Source organism: Cetorhinus maximus, chromosome 14 (genome assembly GCF_964194155.1).
Source record: "Cetorhinus maximus chromosome 14, sCetMax3.hap1.1, whole genome shotgun sequence".
Lineage (NCBI taxonomy): Eukaryota > Metazoa > Chordata > Chondrichthyes > Lamniformes > Cetorhinidae > Cetorhinus > Cetorhinus maximus.
In genome coordinates this window covers 39,497,383-39,519,187 of record NC_135892.1, presented here as the reverse complement: position 1 = coordinate 39,519,187, position 21,805 = coordinate 39,497,383, and the positions used below count along the sequence as shown (strand labels likewise).

Here is a 21,805-nt window from a genome sequence, read left to right as displayed (position 1 = left end):
AAAGGGATATCCACCACAGTTGTGATGGGATCAAGGAATACAGTGCGAGGATTGAAAGGTCTTGGAGGGAGGTAAACCCGAACATTAAGCTAGGAGGGATTTCCACATTCACACAGCGGGGTGGGGTCCAAGCTGGTCTGGTAGTGAGACCTCAGCACCATAATCTTCCAACCTGCAGCGATGGCCCAATACAAAATTAAAATGAGAAGATAATCTGCTGATGAGGGCTCTGAGAGCCAATTGGAGGACTGATGCACTGCATTGGGGGACTGATTAAAGGGGCATCCAACTGAACTGTGCATTCCCAAATGAGGAGAGAGGCACAGCCAAGAAATGTTAGGAGCTTTTCAATGACAATGTAGAGAATCAGGAGAGTGAAGCTATGAAGCACATTCATGCGAGACTAATAGCAAAAAGTGGCATTAATCAATCTCCATGTATTAATTCTTTGTTCACAGCATGGAAATTCCCCAGAGTGATAACAAAGTTCCAAGCAATTAGGGCAACTGGTCAAGCTTCAAATGTGTGTTAGAATCATGGCACTGGCAGGTTCACAGAAGAGAAGGCTCAGGCCCCCCCTCAAATAATCTAATTTCCTAACTAAACATTTTCCCTCATGAGTATTCCAAACAGTATTGTATTAGAGTGCAGTGAATGAGGATCTCAACACCTGGGCTAAAAGTAGCACATCCAAACACCTGGCCAAAGCAATCTCATACTCATCATGTAAAGGTGGGGGAGGGGGGGAGGAAAAAAACCTCGAAATGCACCCTGCACTAGCCAGGATTTCAAGGGCAAATAGTTACCGACACTGGAACCCTTGAACCCACATTCATTGATGAGTCATCAACAGAAATAGAACCTTTGGAGGCTAATGGTGACTCATATCTGTTTCTCATTGATGCTGCAGAGAGGAGACCATCAGGAAGATGGAGCCTGGATTTATTGCTGCCTGCATAATTGCATACAGGCAGGCGAGGAGGAGAAGATTGCAACGGAGGCGCCTGGCTCACCAAAAGTGGCAGCTTCACCCTGATGAGCAAGGGGCAGCACGGTCCCCTCTGGACACAGAGGATGAGGTTCACAGAAACGTCGTGTGTAGGTGGCTCACAAGACCAACGGTGTAGAGTACATGCATGTACTTTAAGCAAATGAGTGAAAGATACTGTTGCCGGCATCTCTGCATGTCCAGGGATCTGGTGACTCACATCTGCCACATTCTCCAGGAATTGGCGCCACAGGATCTGGGAGGACATCCATTGCCAGTGGCTCTGAAAGTCATTGCTGTCCTTAACTTCTACGCGAGTTGCTATTTCCAGGGCTCTACTGGGGGCCTCTGCAGGATCTCACAAGCTTCCATGTATAAGTGCATACAGGAGGTAACAGACACCCTTTTTGCCAAGGCCCACAATTACATGAACTTCAACAAAGATCAAGCAAGCCAGGACACCAGAGCACTGGGCTTTGCTGAGATTGCCGGATTCACACAGGTGCAGGGTGCCATCGACTGCATTCATGTGGCTATAAAAGCTCCCTGGCAACAGGCACTCCAATACATCAACAGGAAAGGTTTCCACTCGCTCAATGTCCAGCTGGTCTGCGACCATATCAAACAAATCCTGCAGGTTTGTGCCAGATATCCAGGAAGCTGCCACGACTCCTATATCTTGAGTAGATCATAGATCTTGGACATCTTCAAGGGGTCACACAGGATCGGGGTGGCTCTTCGGTGACAAAGGGTACCCACAAAGGACATGGCTGAGGAACCTGCAGAGAGAAGGTACAACAATGTTCATGCTGCTACCTAAACATTGGTGGAGCACACCACTGGCAGCTTCAAGATGTGATTCCGATTCCTTGACATATTTGGCAGAGCACTCCAGTGCACTCCCCAGAGGTTCTAGTGGATCATCGTGGCTTGTTGCGTGCTTCACAACCTGATGCTGCAAAGGGCAGAGGGCTTTCCAGATGCCGACACGGAGGAGCTGCACATCTCCTCCAATGAGGAGGACATCGAAGGGATTGAGATCGAGGAAGCCAAGGCTGCAGGGGAAGAGACCATAGCATGGGCCAGACAAGACAGATGTGTACATAAGGCCCTCATAGCCACCAGAATCTATGAGGAGGATGATGAGTTGCAGTGAGTCTCCTCTTGGATAAGTGTTGTCCATCATGGGGCAACATGAACACCAATGTTGCTATTCCTCTTAACTTCAACCATGCACTTCAGTATGAGAGTGAATAGTTACACAACAGGCTCACATTATCCTGATCCTTTGAAGGATGACGTAGCCCCGGGAGCATATGTCCATGCTGACATGAGGTGCAGCATCCCAATTGCAATGGCAGCCTTCATGAGCCAAAAGCTGTTCCACTATCCTCAGTATGCTCATAGCTGTATGCCTTCAGTCTGACAAAGCTTCTCAAAGAGATCCATCTCCAGCAATGGGACAACGCATTCTGTGTAACCTCGCTGGTGAAACTGATAGGTGACACTTGGGGAAAGACAGCTGAAAAAATTCCACAGGTGTTAATCCATTTAGAGATCACTCAGTCCTCTCTACTCCTGCTCCTAATTTGTATACTCATATGATTTTCTGTATGGCGAGGTAGCTGGAGCCATAAGAACAGTAGGATGCCCAAAGCTCCAGTTCAAGGATGCTTGCAAGCATGACATGAAGGCCCTACACGATTTTCATACCTGGAAGACACTAGCCAATGACAGAGGTAAGTGGAGATGTCACCTGTGAGCCAGCATGACGATCAGTGGCTACAGCAACTTGGCAACAGGTGTCAACGCCTAAGACATCAAAGCATAACAACTCCTGATAACCACTTTATAAATGGAATTTATGGCAAAACCTGCCTATCACAGATTGGTCTTTTCAGCCATCAGCAAACTTGCACCATAAGAAGCTACCCTATCTCGAATGGATTGGTTTGCTGAATGACCATGGAAGGATGCTGATGCAGGAGCAGCGGATAGCACAGAACAATCTAAAAACTATACGCTCTAATTTAGAAGAGGGCTAATTTCAATGGGACATGAGAGGATCTAGCTAGGGTCAAATGGAACCAAAGACTGGCAGGAAAAACTGTACTGGAACAATGGGTGATCTTTAAAGAGATGTTTCAGGTACAAGCTAAGTACATTCCAACAAAGGCAAAAGATTGGGGAACCAAGGTTAGGGGAAGGCTAGAGCTCCTTGATTGGTGAGGGAAATAGAGAATATGATGAAACAAAAAAAGAAGGTAAATTCTTCAAGCGAGAACCGCACCGATACAATAAGTTGTAAGTTGAGAGGGGAAGTGAAGAGGAAAATAAGACTGGCAAAGAGGGAATATGAGAAGAGGGTAACAGTCAATATAAAAGGGAACTCAAAAACCTTCTAACAGCATGTAAATAGTAAGTGGGTAGGAAGAGGTGGAGTGAGTCCTATTAGGGACAAAGATGGTGATATCTGTTTAGAGGTACAATGCAAGGCTAGAATACTAAAGTACTCATTGTACTTTGTATCAGTGTTTACTAAAGAAAGTACTGACAAAATATCAGTTGATGTAGAGATGGGAGTAGTAATGGTTGGGGTGAAAAATGATAGGCAGGATGTACTTCAAAGACTGGCTATGTTTTGAATTGTCCAGATGGCTTGCATCCTAGGTTGCTAAAGGAAATGGGAGTGGAGATAATGGAAGGGCTCAGCATAATTTTCCAATCTTCCCTAGATATGGGGGCGGTGCTAGAATGACAGATCATTCTTATTCAGGAAAGGGTATAAGAACATTCCTAGTAGCAGGCTGGTGGTCTAACATCAGTAGTTTTAGAAACAATAATCAGGGAAAAAAATCAGCATGCAGTAAGAGAGGTGTGAGTTAATTAAGGGTAGCCATTACGGATTTGTAGAAGGCAGGTTGGACTTGACTAATCTATTTGATCTTTATGATGTAGTAGCAGATAAGATTAATGAAGGGAAAACAATGCATTATATCTATGGCCTGAATTTTATGCTGATTGGGTGGGCGTGCACCCGACCTGATCAGGTGTGAAATCGCACGAGATGAGGTCAGGTGAGTGTCCCAACGTGATACCACGCTCGCGCGATATTTCAGTTGGCGTGCCCACTGACAATTAAAAGGGCAATTAAACCCATCAATAGTGCAACTGTCTGTCATTTTATGTAACCTGTCAAACCTTACGCTTGGCGGACGGGCAAATCCAACCAGGTGGCCTTTACATTTTTCATCCAAGAGTGGGGTGAGGTTTCCATTATTAAATAAAATAAAAATTTGTGGACAGTATTTTTATAATATATATGTTCAGGTGCCTGATTGTGATGCTTAGACATTTTTTTCCTGATTTTAAAAACTTTATTTCCTGGGTTCGGGTCTTCAGCTTCCTGAGGAAGCTCTCTGCCTTCAGGAAGCTTTCTGTCAGCGCTCGCCCGCGCCCGCATTGATGTCATCACCTACCCTCCTCCCATTCCCACCCCAGCAACGCTGAGCTTTTCAGCACGCTTCACACTGACTGGCCGTTAATTGGCCAGCCAGCGTGAAATCGTGGTCAGTGGCCAATCACGGTTGGTAGTCCATTTCCCGACTGCTCCTGGGCCCACCGATCGCGCCCAGCTGCCGAGCTGAAAATTCAGGCCTATGTGAATTTTAAGAAAATGTTTGATAAAATACCACATAAAAGGCTGGTTAACAAAATCAGCACTCATGGAATAGGAGAGTCAGTGTCAACTTGAATAAGACATTGACTTAATGACAGAAAACAGCGAGTCATGGTGAATGGTTATTTTTCAGACTGGAAGGTGGTAGACAGTGGTATTCCCCAAGGGTCAGTGCTAGCACCATTGCTTTTTCAATAAATATAAATGACTTGAATATTGGAATGCAGAATAAAATTTCATAATTTGCCGATGATAACAAACTGGGAGGAGTGGCAAATAGTGGGGATAATACTAATCAACTGCAAAGGACACAGGCTAGCAGAATGGGGAGACAAGTGGCAAATAGAATTTAGTACAGAGAAGTATGAGGTGATGCATTTTGGCAAAAGGGATGGGGAGAGGCAACATAAGACTTAATGGTACAATTCTAAAGAGTATTCAGGGACAAAGGGACCCAGATATGTATGTGCATAGATCTTTGAAGGTGGCAGGACGTTTTGAGAGAGTGGTTAGCAAAGCATATGGGATCTTGGGATTCATAAATAGAGGCATTGAGTACAAATGCAGGAAAGTTATGCTGAACCTTTATAAAGCACTGTTTAGGCCACAACCAGAGTATTGCATCCAGTTCTGGTCACCACACTTTAGTATGGATGTGAGGATACAGAGAAGATTTACCAGAATGGTTCCAGGAATGAGGGATTTTAGCTACAAGTTACTGAACCTTCATAATAGCAAGATTGCGGAGGACGCAGCCCATGACCACAAACCTGGAGTCCCTCTCGGGCATGTATTGCAAAGATCATGCCAATCAATCTAGGCAGCAAAATCTCTCCTCCAGCAGGGCAATGACTTGCTGTACATTATTACATGCGCTCTTATTGAAGGCCCTCTGATCTTGCATAATGGGATAGCAAAAAAGGGTCATGAGCCAAATGCAGTGGGGGTACTCCTCGTCTTCGAGCGACTATCCTCTGTGTGTCTTAGAAGCCAAACAGCATGGGTGGTGCATACTGTTGAAAGTGAGAGCGTTACAGGTGCTGCCAGGATAGCGGACATTCACCGAGATGAATTTCTCACTGTGGTTGCACACGAACTGCATATTTGTTGAATGGAACATCTTGCCCTCATGACTCAACACCTCACTGAAATGCAATAAAATGCTCTCCAGCTTTTAATAAGTAGTGGAATGCATGTGGACCATGAGAGGAAAGATGGATAAATGGCACATGGAGGTAAGGATTCTTCTCAAGTTCATCCCACTTCTCATCCCTGTGTCTCCCACCCTTCCCACCAATCCAGACAGAGCCCTACATGCTGCCTCTTATCCCGATGGCCAACCCTGCCTCTGCACAGCTGATAGGCTCCAAAGCCCAGAGAACATTGGATCGGGTATCGTTTCTTTCAGGATAGGCAACGAGAAGCCTGCTCTAGCTCTGCTGGAGTCATAGGGATTGCATCATGTAGGAGTAATAGGAAGTGAAAGAGCAAGATATTTGCACAAGGGTGTGTATAACAATATTTATGGCATTATGTATAAAGCAAACATCCCCATCCTCAATGATGGGAGAGCCCAACACATTAGACAAGGTGGAAGCATTTTGAACCAGCTTCAGCCAGAAGTGCCAATTGGAGGAACCATCTCAGTCTCCTCCAGAGGTCCCTAGCATCATTGGTGCCAGTCTTTAGCCCTGACAACATCTAAACTATAGTACTGAAGACTTGTGCTCCAAATTTAGCTGCACCCCTAGCCAAGCAGTTCCAATACAGCTACAACACCTGACAATACAGAAAACTGCCCAGGCATGTCCTATCCATAAAAGGCAAGACAAATCCAATCTGGCCAATTACCACCACCCGTTGGCCTATTCTCAATCATCAGCAAAGTGATGGAAGTACCGCTGGTGATCCTATCAAATGCCATTTATTCAGGAAAAACTTGTTCACCGATGCTCTGTTTGGGTTTTGCCAGGGCCACTCAGCTTCAGACCTCATGGACTAAGAAGCTGAATTCCAGAGGTGAGGTGAGAGTGACTGCCCTTGACATCAAGGAGAATGGTAACATGAGAGTATTATGTCCCTTGCGCACAATGGAGATGCAGATTGTCTATTAACAAAAGTCAATTGTTCAAATGGAGTAATATTTCAACTTGTAAACTGGCCTAGATTATAGATTTATTTCAGTAGCATTTAGTGTGCTTGCTCAAGCTTGATCATATTATTATTATTATAGGCTTTTTATATAATTATGTAACCTGCAAAGAAGTAACTTAGTCAAGTCACCATTTTGCACTAATGTGGGCAGAAAAGAAGCCATGTTGACGTTGCTAAACTTTTATCTCAAGCTAACCTATTTCAACTTGGAAGTAGTCAGCAACTAGCAACAGATGATTGTATTAAAAGGAAGTACCTCAATTACCCTATTAATGAAGAATAAGTAATTAATGATCAACAGGCAATAAGAAGCTGGGTTATATTATATTTCTGTATTTTTCCACTAATATTTCTAAAAGAATTAAAAGTGCTGTCACAGTCTGGAAAGAGAAACCCTGAACTTGGGATCCTCCCTCTCAGGGACATACCTTCCTTGATTGCTGAGTTCTGATCTTAAAGAATGGGATGCTTGTAAAGACACTAAGATAAGAAACATAGCTTGGAGCAGCCAGTGTTTTAAGTTTAAGGCAATTTGCGCAAATAGCTAGAACCAATGAAATTAACCCTTAAAACATCATTGACCAATTAACAATGGCCAGCAACATTGGCTAAGGTGGGGTTACAACACCTTTTTGACATTAAAAAAAAGGGTTACATGAACCATCTTTGTGTACACTAAGTGAGGAGAAACCGGTTTAGGTCTTAGGCGATAATTGAGATTTTCCCTGTCAGCACGGAGATCATGTTTGTAGTACTGGCCATGGGCAGTTGAGGGTTTCTCGGACAATTTGGATCCCAAGGAAGATGTAGTGCACTTTGGAGGCAGTTGAGAGTTACCCTGTCGGCGTGAAGAGTTGAAGTTGTTGTCCGCTTCTTTTGGATCATTACTTCATTAAAATGCACAAACTCACTTTAAAATTTAACACCACATCTACAGATTTCTGGGCTTCCTAACACTTGCCAGTGAAAGAAAGGTGAGAACACAACAATTGAGAGGGTTGAATCAAACTTATGGAAATAATGAAACAATATTCAGTGTCAGTTTGGATATAATAATTGGCTTAGGGGCCGAAAACAGCAGTCTGGAAAAAATAAAAGCAAAATACTGCGGATGCTGGAAACCCAAAATAAAAGTTGAAAATGCTGGAAAAGCTCAGGAGGTTTGGCAACATCTGTGGAGAGAGAAACAGTTAACATTTCAAGTCAAACCTGATTCTTCTTCAGAACTGAACTGTGGTAAATGGCTGTTTTTCGGACTCAAGGATGATAGATAGTGGTGAACCATTAGGACCGCTGCTTTTTGTGATATATGTATAATATTGGAATACAGAGGGAAATCTCAAAAATTGTCAATGATCCCCAACTTGGAGGTATGGCAAACAGTGAGAATGATACAAATTGACTGCAAAAGGCCATAGATAGGCTACCAGAATGGACAGACAAGTGCTAGGTGAAATTTAATACATGTGTGTGATGTATTTTGGCAAAAGGAATAGGGAGAGGCAATATATGCTTAATGGCACCGTTCTAAAGAGTGTGCAGGGACAGAGGGACTTGGGCGTTCATGTGCATAGATCTTTGAAGATGGCAGGACACATTCAGAGAGAGCAGTTGGCAAAGCACATCGGATCTTGGGATGTTATGCTAAACTTTTATAAAGCTCTGTTAGGTTACAAATAGAGTATTGCATCCAGTTCTGTTCAACACACTTTATGAAGGATGTGAAGGTTCTTGTGAGGGTATGAAGGAAATTTACCAGAATGGATCCAGGATTGAGGGAATTTAGCTAAAAGGTTAGGTTGGAGAATTTGGGGGTTTTCTCCTTGGAGCAAAGGAGGTTGAGGGAAGAACTGATAGAGGTGTACAAGATTATAACAGGTTTAGGTAAAATAGACCAGGAAAAGCTGATTTAAGGTTTTGGACAAAAGATACAGGGGGGATGTGAGGAAGAAGTTGTTTGCACAGCGAGTGGTAATGACCCGAAACTCTCTGCCTACAGCAATGTTGGAAGTGGAGATGATCAATGACTTCAAAAGAAAATTTTTAAGGGAAATGAACTTGCTGGGCTACAGGGATAAAATTGGGTGGAATGGGACGGACTGGATTGCACTACAGAAAGCCACCACAGACTCAATTGGTCGAATGACCTCCTTCTGTGTTGTAATGACTCTATGACTCTACTTACTGCTTACTCAGCTGCTTTCTTACTTACAAGTGAGAAAGCGTTTGTTCACTGTACTTTTGTTGAGAGTTTGCTTTCTACAATTTGGAGGTTTTTTGAATTGCAGCAGAGGTGGGTATCACTTTGGCTCCCATAGTTTGGGCCTCACAGACACGGCCAGGAGCGGGAGGTGCAGACGGTGCCAAATACTGGGGCCCAGGGGCTAGGGTGGGTCTGGGTTCAGTGTTTTAAACAGAGTTCTCATCATCCACACCAAGCAGCCAGACCTGAAAGACTGGCTTAAAAAATTGGAACTGTCAGGCTGAGTTCCGTTTTTTTTTAAAGCCAGTCTGTCAGTGTCCAGTCAATTTCACTGAGTTGCTGTGCTGCTGCTTCCAACCTTCAGGCAGCTTTGTGGTTTTGTTTTTTTTTGAAAGCCTGCCAGAAAACCACAAAGCTGCCTGAAGCTCGGAAGCAGCAACAACTGTCACGAGGGTGCTTTCAGTTCAAAAATGGCAAGTGAAGTCTCTCTAATTTTAGTACCAGTTGGATGCTGTGTGTGGGGTAATGGGAGGTTGAGGTGAGGTAGGAGGGGGTGTGTTGGAGAGTGGTTGGGTGGGAGGTTGGAGAGGGGGGTTGTGGGGAGGTTGGGGGGGAGATTGGTGGGGGGTTTGGAGGAGAGGTTGGAAGGAGGTTGGAGGTCGGGTTCGGGGTAGATTGGAAGGAGATATTGGAGTGGAGATTGGGGAGGGAGGCTGGAGAATGGGTGTGGGGGGAGGTTGTACAGGGGTAGGGGAGAGATTGGAGGGGTGTCGGGAGGGGGTGTTGGGGGTGGGGGAGAGCTTGGTGGGGGTGGGAGAAGTTGAAAGTGGTTGAAGGTGTTGGAGTTTCCTATTTATTAATTACATTTCTGCACTTAATTTTCCTGTTTCTCTCACACCTCAAACAACAATTAGAATGTTTTTAAAATACTATCAGTGCATTTATTTAGTACAAATGTAATGCAACATCATATGGAATCTGTGGATAGGCTGTAAATTCACAGTATACAACACAATTGTACAACAGTGGGTTAGCACCAAAGAAATCAAAATGATAAGGTTATATTAGCTACAGAGTTAAATTGTTTTGTGAATGTAATGATTTCTTTGTAGCCACTTTCCTAAAATCAGTTGATTACTCTGTGATAAATTATTCTTAGAGACTCAGCATTGAGCCTCCAATTTCACCATTGCTACAATTACTCTGCTTACTGCATGCAGGTATAATGAAAAAAAGACAAAACATACATTTATACAGCACCCTTCACAATGTTGCAAATTGCTTCACAGCCAATTAAGTAAGCACTTTTGAGTTGTAGTTGAGATGAGCTGAGCCAGATGTCCTTTGTCATCCATAATTAGCTTGTGGAATCATGGCTGGAGTTCTGTTTATTTTGTTGCTCGTGAAAGTTCACTGTGAACAGGCTTTGTGGGGTGAAATTGCAAGGACTGCAATAATGGGCTCATAGTGAATCAGTAACCTGATGGTTACTGATGGGGAGGTTGGAAGGGGGAGGCTGGAGGGGGGAGGTTGAGGGTTTAAGGGGAAGAGATTGGAGGGGGGGTTTGGGAGGGAGATTTGGAGGGGGTTTGGGGAAGGTTGAAGGGGGGGGTGGGTGGAGATTGGAGAGTGGGTTGGGGGGTGGTTGGAGAGGGAGCATGGTGGGGGAGGTTGGACATGGGGTGTCGAGTGGGCGACAGTTGAACACAGGTGGAGATGGGAGATTTGGGGGGTGGAGGAGATGTTAGAGTTTTACACTGCACATGATTCTCAAGAGTCCTTCCACGTGGGATGTGAAAATAAGGGCCCCAGAAACAGTAGCATCTGCAATAGCAGAAGGGGAGCAACAGAGGGTTGCAGTTCATAGGAGACACTAGGCACAACCAGGGGTCTATAGGCAGAGCTTGAATTTCTTTGACATGTCTAAAGAACAGTGTTTCAGAAGGCTCAAGTTTTCGCATCAAGTCGTGGCAGACATCTGCAGGCTTCTAGAAGACCCTTTACCTGCTGGACCTGGTGGCCTCACAATATCAGTGGCAGTCAAAGCATACTAGGAGCCAAATCAAACACAGGGGAAATCAAAAAGTCATGTCATAGTGACATCACGATCAACAGAGACTGCAGGGACAGAAAGCGGGCTGAGGTGAGTATACTGTTAATCTTTTCATTTAATCTAAATCAATCAACTATAAATTATAATCTAAGGGTTTTCGATCTCTTGAAACACTTCAGTTAACCTTATATAATAAAGTGACATCAGCACAAGAGAAGCAACCCTTAAGTGCATCGACGGGCAGAGGGATCTGAGTGTACATAGGTCCATAAGTCACTGAAAGTGGCAACGCAGGTGGATAAGGTAGTCAGGAAGGCATATGGCATGCTTGCCTTCATTGGCAGGGGTATTGAGTATAAAAGCTGGGAAGTCATGCTGCAGCTATATAGAACCTTGGTTAGGCCACACTTGGAATATTGCATGCAATTCTGGTCGCCACATTACCAGAAGGATATGGAGGCATTGGAGAGGGTGCAGAGGAGGTTTACCAGGATGCTGCCTGGTCTGGAGGTTATTAGCTATGAGGAGAGGTTGGAGAAACTCGGATTGTTCTCACTAGAGCAATGAAGATTGAGGGGAGACTTGAAAGAAGTTTACAAAATTATGAGTGGCATGGACAGAGTAGACGGTCAGAAGCTTTTTCCCAGGGTGGAAGAGTCAATTACTAGGGGACATAAATTTAAGGTGAGAGGAGAAAACTTTAGAGGAGATGTGCGGGGCAAGTTTTTTTACGCAGAGGGTAGTGAGTGTCTGGAATGCGCTGCCAGAGGAGGTGGTGGAAGCAGGTACGATCGTGGTGTTTAAGAGGCAGCTTGATAAATACCTGAATAGGATGGGAATAGAGGGATACGGACCCCAGAAGTGCAAAATGTTTTAGTTTGACAGGCAATATGATCAGCGCAGGCTTGGAGAGCCGAAGGGCCTGTTCCTGTGCTGTACTTTTCTTTATTCTTTGTTCTTCTAAGTAGATGTTTAATAGTTATTTTTTAATTCATTCATGAGATGTGGGCATCACTGGCAAGGCCAGCATTTATTGCCCATCCCTAATTATCTTTAAGCGTCAAGAGACCTGTGGGTCTGGAGTCACATGTAGCCCATACCAGGTAAGGGTGGCAGATTTCCTTCCCTAAAGGGAATTAGTGAACTAGCAAATTAGTAAAGGCAATTAGTGATTGTTTTTACAACATCAACAATGGTTTCATAGTCATCATCAGACTTTTAATTTCAGATTTTTTTTATTGAATTCAAACTCCACCATCACTGTGGCAGGATTCGAACCCCAGTCCCCAGGGCATTACCCTGGGTCTCTGGATTACTTGTCCAGTGACAATACCACTATGCCACCTCCTCCCCTATTATAAATAGAGGAAGGAATGGCAGGGCAACTTAGACCCATGGAGTGTGCATCCTGCACCATGTGGGAAATCCAGGATGCTTCTCTTGTCCCAACTTAACCATATGTGCAGAAAGCATTGTCAGCTGCAGCAGCTCAAGCTCCCAGTTTTGGGATTCAAGCAACTGGCATCACTGTGACACATCCGCAATGTTGAGATTTTTGTGAATAGCATGTTTATAAATGTGGTCACTCTACAGCCAGAGGGAGTGGGTGTCCGTCAGATAGTCAAGAAGGAGCAGGCAAGTAGTGCAGGAGACCCCTGGGTACATCACAGTCTGCAACCAGTGTTCAGTTCATCTGGGGCATGCAGCCAGGGTCAAATCCATAGCACCATGGCTGACTCAGCTGAACAGTCGAGAACAAGGAAGATTGGAAAAGTAATAGCTGTTGTTCAGGGATAGCAGCATGCCACCACTTTAAGGGAAGTGTGTAATGTAATTCAGCCTCAGTTTCACTTCAGCAAAGCGCACATGCACAGCCCTTCTGCTCAAACTTTCTCTTCATGTATATATGTTCACATGTGCCATTTCTTAATAAACGAATCCACAGTGTGTTTGTACAATCCCTTATGAGTGATTGGTGCCTTTATATTATTATAACACACACAACATAGTGTGCAGCAGTGGTTCCATCTAAACAACATAGTGCCCAGTCTGACAGCAAGATTCAATATAGCTATGGCCTGGTGAACAGTCTTAGATCTTGCTACATGACATGAGATGACCCTCAGATTGCAACGGTCAGAGAGTTTTGACACCGCAGCATGCTGACTACGCAGAAAAGCTTTGAAGACACAGCACTCCTATAAAGAGCTGGTAAGCAGACAGATCCCTCATGATGAATAGGACAGTAAGTCGAGTGGTATGGCAACGAGTTAGCTCAGTCGAGAAAGGCAAGTAAGCAGGGTGTGGGCTGGATCAATAGCAAGTGAGGGAGAATTAAACAAAACAAAAAACAAACAAAACAATCATAAAAATCAGGCCAGAGAATGTTACGATTATAATGGGCGGAGCTTTGGTAAAGCACACAAAAGCAGCTACAGTGACACTCAGCCCAGGTACTATAAGAGAAGCGAGGTCAAAGGGATACACAGGTTGAAAACGACATGATTAAAGGCAGAAGGGCTAAAGGATCCCCAAAAGTTATGGACTGTATTGGAAGACCAGTTCAGTATCAGATTAAACTTCTGTACTCATCAACTAGAGTTCATGTCATTTTGGCAACAGCCTATAGAATCCACAGGCCACTTAATCAGCAGTTGCAGAGAAAAGGGTACGTACTATGATTTTTCAAACACAGAACTAGCAGACAGAATTGTTGAGTTGGTGAGCACATCCACTCCCATGGAAGCATTCCAGAAAGAAAGACAAGCCCAAAACATAATAGCATCAAAGAGCTACTCAAGGATGGACGTAAGTATGAACTGATCCTTGCAGGTTGACCAAGTTTACAGGTCCTAAGCACAACCCAAATTATTGACGGGCTTACTAGAACACCTAAGCCTAACAAGCCATGTGGAAGGTGTAGCCTTCTGCACGCACCAAGGAAATTCCCAGCTTTTAATCAATTCTGCAAGGCATATGGCAGAAAAGGTCAATGGAAGCAGCGGTACACTAGAGCAAAGGCTGATGCAGCTACAAAGAGCCATGCACTGATCCAAATAGACTGAACACAATGAGTACCTTCAAGCAATAAGAATGACCATACAGTATCCCATCAGAAACATACACGAGGTGATTAACAAACCAGAAAAATGACGATGATGTGCACGACAAGACGAAGAGCGGTGAAAACATGTTTCACACCATCAATCTCGTGGAAAACATAGGGCAGAATTTTCTGCCTGCCGGGTGGGCGGGCCTGACCCAATCTCCGGCGGGCGGGGAGACGATCCCCGCCGGAGAAGTGGGCCCCGCCGCCATTTTACGTGGGCGGGCCAATTAAGGCCCGCCCAGCGTGACGCCTGTTGGGAAGCTCTATGCGCTTCCTGTGCGGGTGGGGGTGGATTCCCCAAATGCGAGAGTGCGCTCTTTCGCACATGCGCATGAAAGAGCACGCATCTCCCTGAGGCTAAGTGCTGCCTCAGGGAGATCGCTTACACTTCTAAAAAGATTAAGAATAGAAAAAAAAAATTCCCTAACATGTCCCCCTCATGTGACAATGTCACCTGAGATGGGACATGTTGATAACTTACAGTAAAACTTTATTAAACTTTTTAGAACCCTGCATGAAACCTCATCCTGCCGGTGGATGAGGTTTCATGTTTTTTCTGCTTGCCGCCGGGGCTCCTGGCCTGCCCGCCAAACTTAAGGTTGGACGGGCAGGTCCTTTAATTGTTTAAATGATCCTGTCAATGGCCTCAATTGGCCATTGACAGGTCGACGGGCGCACAGCTGATTTTGCTGTGCCCCCGCCTTCCTGAAAATTTAAATGGGACAAGATGACGTCGGGGGTTCCGCCCGACATCATTCCGTGTCATTTTACACATCGGCAAGCGGGCCCTGCCCCCTGCTTGCTGACGGCAAAATTCTGCCCATAGCTGCCATCTCACCACGAGGCATGTTTGCCAAGATTCAAATTATTTGTCCTAAGAAAGTTGGTAACTTTTTATTATTGGCCAAGATGCCAAGATTGACACAGGGCGAGTGCCATCATATCACCCCTGCAAATTCTAAAAGACATGTATTTGCAGACATGGAGGGCCATTGCGAAATCTACTGCTGTGAAACTCTCAATGTACAACAGTTCACTAATTCCGTATGAAATTTCCATAGCTCCGGAGCGCATGTACAATCAATCCTCCTGCGTGCCACAAATGTTCTACATCATGGAGACTGAAGGCTCAGCAATCACAGGTCTAGCTATATGCCATGACCTCACACGAGTCACAATCCACGGAATTAGTCAGACCTCATACAGCAGATCAACCTTAGAAACTACTCCTATCACCTCAGTTCATGAACTAAAATCAAAATATCCAGAATATTTTGACAAAGTTGGCAGTTTAAAGAGTGCTGCAACATTACATTAGCAGGAGTATGCCAGTCTGTCAATTGATCCCTCACGTAAGTGCAGCATCCACTTACAAGACCAATTAAAGATCGAATTAGACAAAACAGAGAAAGGCGGTATCATTAAACAAGTACAAGGGTATTCAGTCTGGTGCAACTCAATTAAGTTTTTTGAATAAAAAGAATGGACCATTGAGAGTATGTCTCGATCCATGATGTTGAAACCCACCGTTGAAATGTTGTCCTTATAAAATACCCATATTATAAGAGTTAATTCTGAGATTTTCAGGTGCAAAATTCTTCTCGAAGCTTGATACCAAGCATAGCTACTGCTCTGTACGTCTCACAGAGAAGCCCCAAGAGCTTACAACATTTTGTACCCCATTCAGGTGATACTGTTTTCAACAACTCCCTTTTGGGCTGATAGCCAGGATCTCTTTCAAGCAATTTGGTGATCCTGGGGAGACAACTACCCTGGAGATAGGCGCCTCGCAGAAAGGTCTGGGAGCATATATACTAAAAAAAGGCAAACCGATTGCATTTGCTTCAAATACTTCTGTAATGCAATCCAACTACTCCAACATCAAATGGGAAACATAAGGTTTAGTGTTTGGAGTCACACATTTTCATACCTATCTATTTGGCAAAAGGATTGTGGTAGAGATTGACCACAAGCCACTGGAGGTGATTTGGCAAAAATCATTGACCAGTGCGCCACCAAGATTGCAACATCTCTTGATAAAGAATCAACTGTGAGATTAGGTACAAGCCAGGTAACTTGATGGTCACATCAGATACGCTTAGCAGATTGCCTAAATCAGTGAAAACAGAAGGTGTATCCATGGATCCACAAGTTAACTTCATTGACATTGAACTTGAAGATGTTCTCCAAATTGATCTGGTACATTTTGTGCAATGAGAATGCCAGCAGCTACAAGGAGAAACAGTGAAAAAATCCACTTTAAAAAGTCCGTGGAAAACCATCATTGAAGGATGGCCTGATCCAATTCAGCATGTCTGCAAAGACCATTATGGCCTTATTGGGACGAGCTCGGAATCTCCCTGGGAGTCATTTTTAAAGATAGGCAGGTCATCATACCGTTACTAAATGAATATTTTGCATCTAACTTTACCAAGGAAGATGATACTGCCCAGCATGTTGAAAGAGCAGGTAGTTGAGATATTTGATTGGTTAAAAATTGATAAAGAGGGAGTAATCAATAGTCTGGTTTCACTTAAAATTGTTAAGTTACCAGGGCCTGATGAGATGTATCCAAGGGTACAGAAAGGAGTGAGGGTGGAAATTGCAAAGGCGTTGTCCATAATTTTCCTCCTTAGCTATAGCGGAGATGCCAAATGACAGAATTGCAAATGCTACACTGTTGTTCGAAAAAGGATGTGAGGATAAGTCCAGCAATTACAGGCCAGTCAATTTAACTTCAGTGCTGGGGAAGCTTAAAGAAATGATAATTTGGGACAATGTTAACAGTCACTGCAGCAAATGGGGATTAATTAAGGAAAGCTAGCACAGGCTTGTTCAGGGAATATCAAGTTCAATTAACTTGCTTGAGTTTTTTTGAAGAGGCAGCAGTGAGGGTTGATGAGGGTAATGATGTTGATATGGTGTACTTGGACTTCCAAAGGATATTTGATTCGGTGCCACACAACACACCTGTGAGCAAAGTTAGAGCTGACAGAATAACAAGGACAGTAACATGGATATGAAATTGGCTGAGTGACAGGAAACAGAGTAGTGGTGAATGTTCTTCTGATTGGAGGAATGTTTATACTGGAGTTCCCATGGGTTGGAGTTAGGACCCCTGCTCTTCCTGATATATATTAATCATCTAAGCTTTAGTGTATGGTGCACAAAATTTGGAAGTATTGTGAACTGTGAGGAGGTTAGTGTTAAACTTGATATAAACAAGTTGATGGAATGGGCAGACAAGGGGAAGATGAAATTTAATGCAGGGAAGTGTGAAGCGATTCAGTTTGGTAGGAAGAACATGGAGAAGCAACATATAATAAAAGGTACTATTCTAATGGGGTGCCGTTGCAGAGGAGTCCAGGCATGGAGGGGATGTATGCATTTTAGTAAAACAAAAATCAATAAATGAGAGGGGATGACAGCCCCTGGTGGGGCACTGAAACAAAAATCAAAACGTCAAAGGAAACTTAACTAACTAAAACAAAATATCATTCCTGGAGGTGATGATCTACCTCAGCCCCCGCGATGCCTACCGGTCATGGAAGGCCCCAAGTGTACCGGTGAACACCACATGCTCCCTTTCCAGGGCCATCCAGCTGCGAACATAGCTGTGGTAGAGGGGCAGACAGTCGGATCAGATGACCCCCAGCGGAGGGGTTATATGTGCACAAATCATTGAAGATTGCAGGGCAGGTTGAGAACGTGGTTAATAAAACATACAGGACTTTGACCTTTATAAATAGAGGCATTGGGCACAAAAGCAAAGAAGTTATGATAAACCTGTATAAAACACTGTTTCAGCCTCAACTGAAGTATTGTGTCCAGTTCTGGGCACCACACTTTATGAAGAATATGAAAGTATTAGAAAAGGTTCACAAGGATGGTTCCAGGGATGATAAACTCCAGCTATGTAAATAGATTGGAGAAGCTGGGGCTGTTCTCATTAGAAAGTAGAAGGTTGAGAGGATATTTGATGAAGTTATGCCAAATCATGAGGGGTCTGGATGGAGTAGATAGGGAGAAAATGTTCCCATTGGTAGAAGGATCAAAAACCAGGGGACACTGATTTAAGGTGGTTAGCAAAGAAGCAATGACAACGTGAGGAAAAACCTTTTGACACTGTGAGTGGTTAGGATCTGCAATGCACTGCCTGGGAGTATGGTGGAGGCAGATTCAATCATGGCTTTCAGAAGAGAATTAGATTGCTATCAGAAGAGGAAAAATGTATAGGGCAGTACGAAAGTAAAGCAGGTGAGTAGCACTAGGTGAATTGTTCTTGCTGAGAAAGACATGATGAACCAAATGGCCTCCTTCTGTGCTTACCCATTCTACGATTAACCGTTTCGCCTCCAGATCTTTCTAGGGTTCTGCTGGAGTCATATCAAAGGTCTCCCAGATCAGAGCCCATAAATGCCTAAGATAGGAAACTGATGTCTTGTTTGTCAAGGCCAGCAATTATGATAACTTTGCCAATGATGGTACTAGTCAGAATGAATAGGTGCTCAGTTTTGTATCTGTGGTTGGCTTCTACACATGCAGGGCATCATCAGCTGCACAGAAGAGGCAATCTGGCACCCCCAGATCAATCAGGAACATTCATCAGCTACAAGGTCTTACACTCCATCAATGTGCAACTAATGTGCAATTACAAAAAGATATTTAGGTGAATGCATGTCAGATTCCTGGGGAGATGGAATGATATCTTTGGACCAGCAAGTAATCTTAAGGGATAGCTGCAAACTTCAAACTTGGCTGATGACACCCGCCAGAAACCCAATCAATGAGGGCCTACAGCACTTTAATGAACCCCATATGACCACCAGATGTGTGGTAGATCAAGCCTTCCGCATGCTGGGAATGCACTTCAGGTACCCAGACAGATCTGGAGGAGGTAAAAGCAAAATACTGCGGATGCTGGAAATCTGAAACAAAAACAGAAAATGCTGTAAAAATTCAGCAAGTCTGACAGCATCTGTGGAGAGAGAAAAACAAAGTTAACGTTTCAAGTTCACATGACCCTTCTTCAGAGGCCTTCAGCACGCACCAGCCAGGGTTTCCAGAATGGTTGTGTTGGACGTTGCACAGTGGTGAGGTTTGCACCTAAAAGAAGAACAAGATGCAGAGCTCAGAACCTCAACCTCCTCCAAGTTCCACGTTATGACTGGTCCTTTAAATATTTGAGTTGAGAATGAACTAGCTGAATTAAAAGGTTTCCCATCAGATATCAAACCAGCATCTCCGCTCCCAATACAGTTGGGGTCAATAGATTCAAAATCTGGATCAATGTGTTGGAACAACAAATCTTATTTTAATAGGACACCCTTGACCTTCCTTCACTTTTTTCCTTAATATGTATTTTAGAATATCAAACATTCCAGGTACATTCACCCCTCTATAAAACGTAAAGAAATACACCGTTAACTAAATGAATGGCAATATTCCTCACTTGCCAAGACGCTATCAAAGTTTCTGAGTATACATTCGTTTTAGCCGTTTCAATGTCTCCTATACATATTCTAACTGTGGTATACCCACCATTTCATGAATAATTCATAATCTCCGCCATTTTCTCAGCTCTATAACCGCCTGCAACTCGGACATTAAAACATATCTTCCAACATATGTAACATATTGTGGTTGAGCTGTTCGCCCCCTCTGCGCGCACACAACCGCATTCTGCGGAGGGAAGGGGAGCAGTGGGTGCGTCAAGGTTGAATTTTGCTTGGTCTTTTACACCCAATACATATACTTTCTTGTTTGGAATCTTTGCTGCTGTGTTCTTAAATAGATGCAACCTATTCTGGTCACTATAGATTCCAGCAAGAGGCAAGATCTAATTGGGGTTCGGCTTCGTCGCATTGTGAAATTGAGGCCAGCTCTGAACCTAAATCTTAATCAATTTCACCCGCAATAAACAATTCAACAGCCATTTATTTCAATGCCATGCCTGTGATGCATTGGGTGGAAACTACTGCAATTTGCTTCACCCCCTGAATGAACAACGTCAAATTTTCGAGGCACGCTCTGTTACCGATCTCAACGATGGAATATTAAGAGGAGGAATTAAAATAAATATCTCACTGGGAAATGTTTTCTTGCAATAATCAATACAGATTTACAATACATTAAAAATACATTCATTGAAAACCAATTTTTAAAATCTCCATATAAAAGACTATTATATAACTAACTGAAGTGGTAGCTAAGGAACGGAGATCTCCCACCTATAATATCGATCATCTTTGTCGGGAATCAGATCTTCCTTTAAATCCATGTAAACTCCTTTCACCTTCTTACAGAAATATTTCAGTTCTGTATAGAGAGGATTTTCAAAGGTTAGGTATTCTGAATCCATGGCTTGCTGGTGTTCTCGGGCGGCAGCAGTCCCCTTTCAGTAATGAACTCTGGAAACAATGAGTATGGAATCATCAGAATCCGCTATTTGCCTTTGTTATGCCAGTAAATATCTTTTTTAAACGTGTGATGAAACAAATTAGTTGCCCCTTTGTTTGGGAATGATGATTTGGCAGTTAATCACACAGCCATCTATGCATCAGTGGGATGCTGGCTGCAAACTAGCAGCACTGAGATCTACACAGTGAGTGGACACTTAACCCTCTCCATCTATCTCCATCTCAGCCTGTCCAAAAACATCACGTCAACACACTATCAAGGGGAAAGCATTCAAACTGCATGTAAGAACTCATCAACACCATAGGGGTGAGTTTGACAGTCTTCACCTGCCCCGTGCTAGTCAGAGTAGAAATAGCAGGATATATCGGATGAATACGTGGCTGAAGAGATGGTGTGAGGGGGAGGGTTTCAGATTGCTGGGACATTGGGACCGGTTCTGGGGGAAGTGGGACCAGTACAAACTGGACGGGTTACACCTGGGCAGGACCGGGGCTGATGTCCTAGGGGGAATATTTGCTAGAGTGGTTGGGGAGAGTTTAAACTAAAATGACAGTGGGGTGGGAACCTATGCAAGGAGTCAGAGGAGGGGGAATCAAGAACAAGAACAAAAGACAGAAAGGGGAATAAGAAAAGTGATAGGCAGAGAAATCAAGGGCAAGAATCAAACAGGGCCTCAGTGAAAAATAGTGGGAATAGGATAAGTAATGTTAAAAAGACAAGACTTAAGGCTTTGTGCCTTAATGCGAGGAGCATTCGCAATAAAGTGGATGAATTAACCGCGCAAATAGATGTAAACAGGTATGATATTGTCGGGATTATGGAGATATGGCTGCAGGGTGATCAGGGATGGGAACTGAACATCCAGGGGTATTCAGTATTTAGGAAGGACAGACAAAAAGGAAAAGGTGGGGGAGTTGCATTGCTGGTTAAAGAGGAAATTAACACAATAGTGAGGAAAGATATTAGCTCCAATGATGTGGAATCTGTATGGGTAGAGCTGAGAAACACGAAGGGGCAACAAATGTTAGTGGGGGTTGTATATAGAACCCCAAACTGTAGTGGTGATGTTGGGAATGGCATTAAACAGGGAATTAGAGACGCATGCAATAAAGGAACATCTATAATTATGAGTGACTTTAATTTGCATATAGATTGGGCAAATCAAATTAGTAACAATACCGTGGAGGGGTAATTCCTGG

The 21,805-nt window shown here is 43.8% G+C and overlaps 1 protein-coding gene across 1 annotated transcript in view; it reads right to left on the bottom strand.

Annotated features, from left to right (window-relative positions):
• tmem181 (transmembrane protein 181) overlaps positions 1–20,547 on the bottom strand; it is a 148,044-nt gene extending 127,497 nt beyond the window's left edge. The window contains exon 1 of the mRNA XM_078556831.1: positions 20,417–20,547. Coding sequence (XP_078412957.1) covers positions 20,417–20,547 — 131 coding nt within the window. The remainder of the gene's footprint in view (positions 1–20,416) is intronic.
• Positions 20,548–21,805: the final 1,258 nt, after the last annotated feature.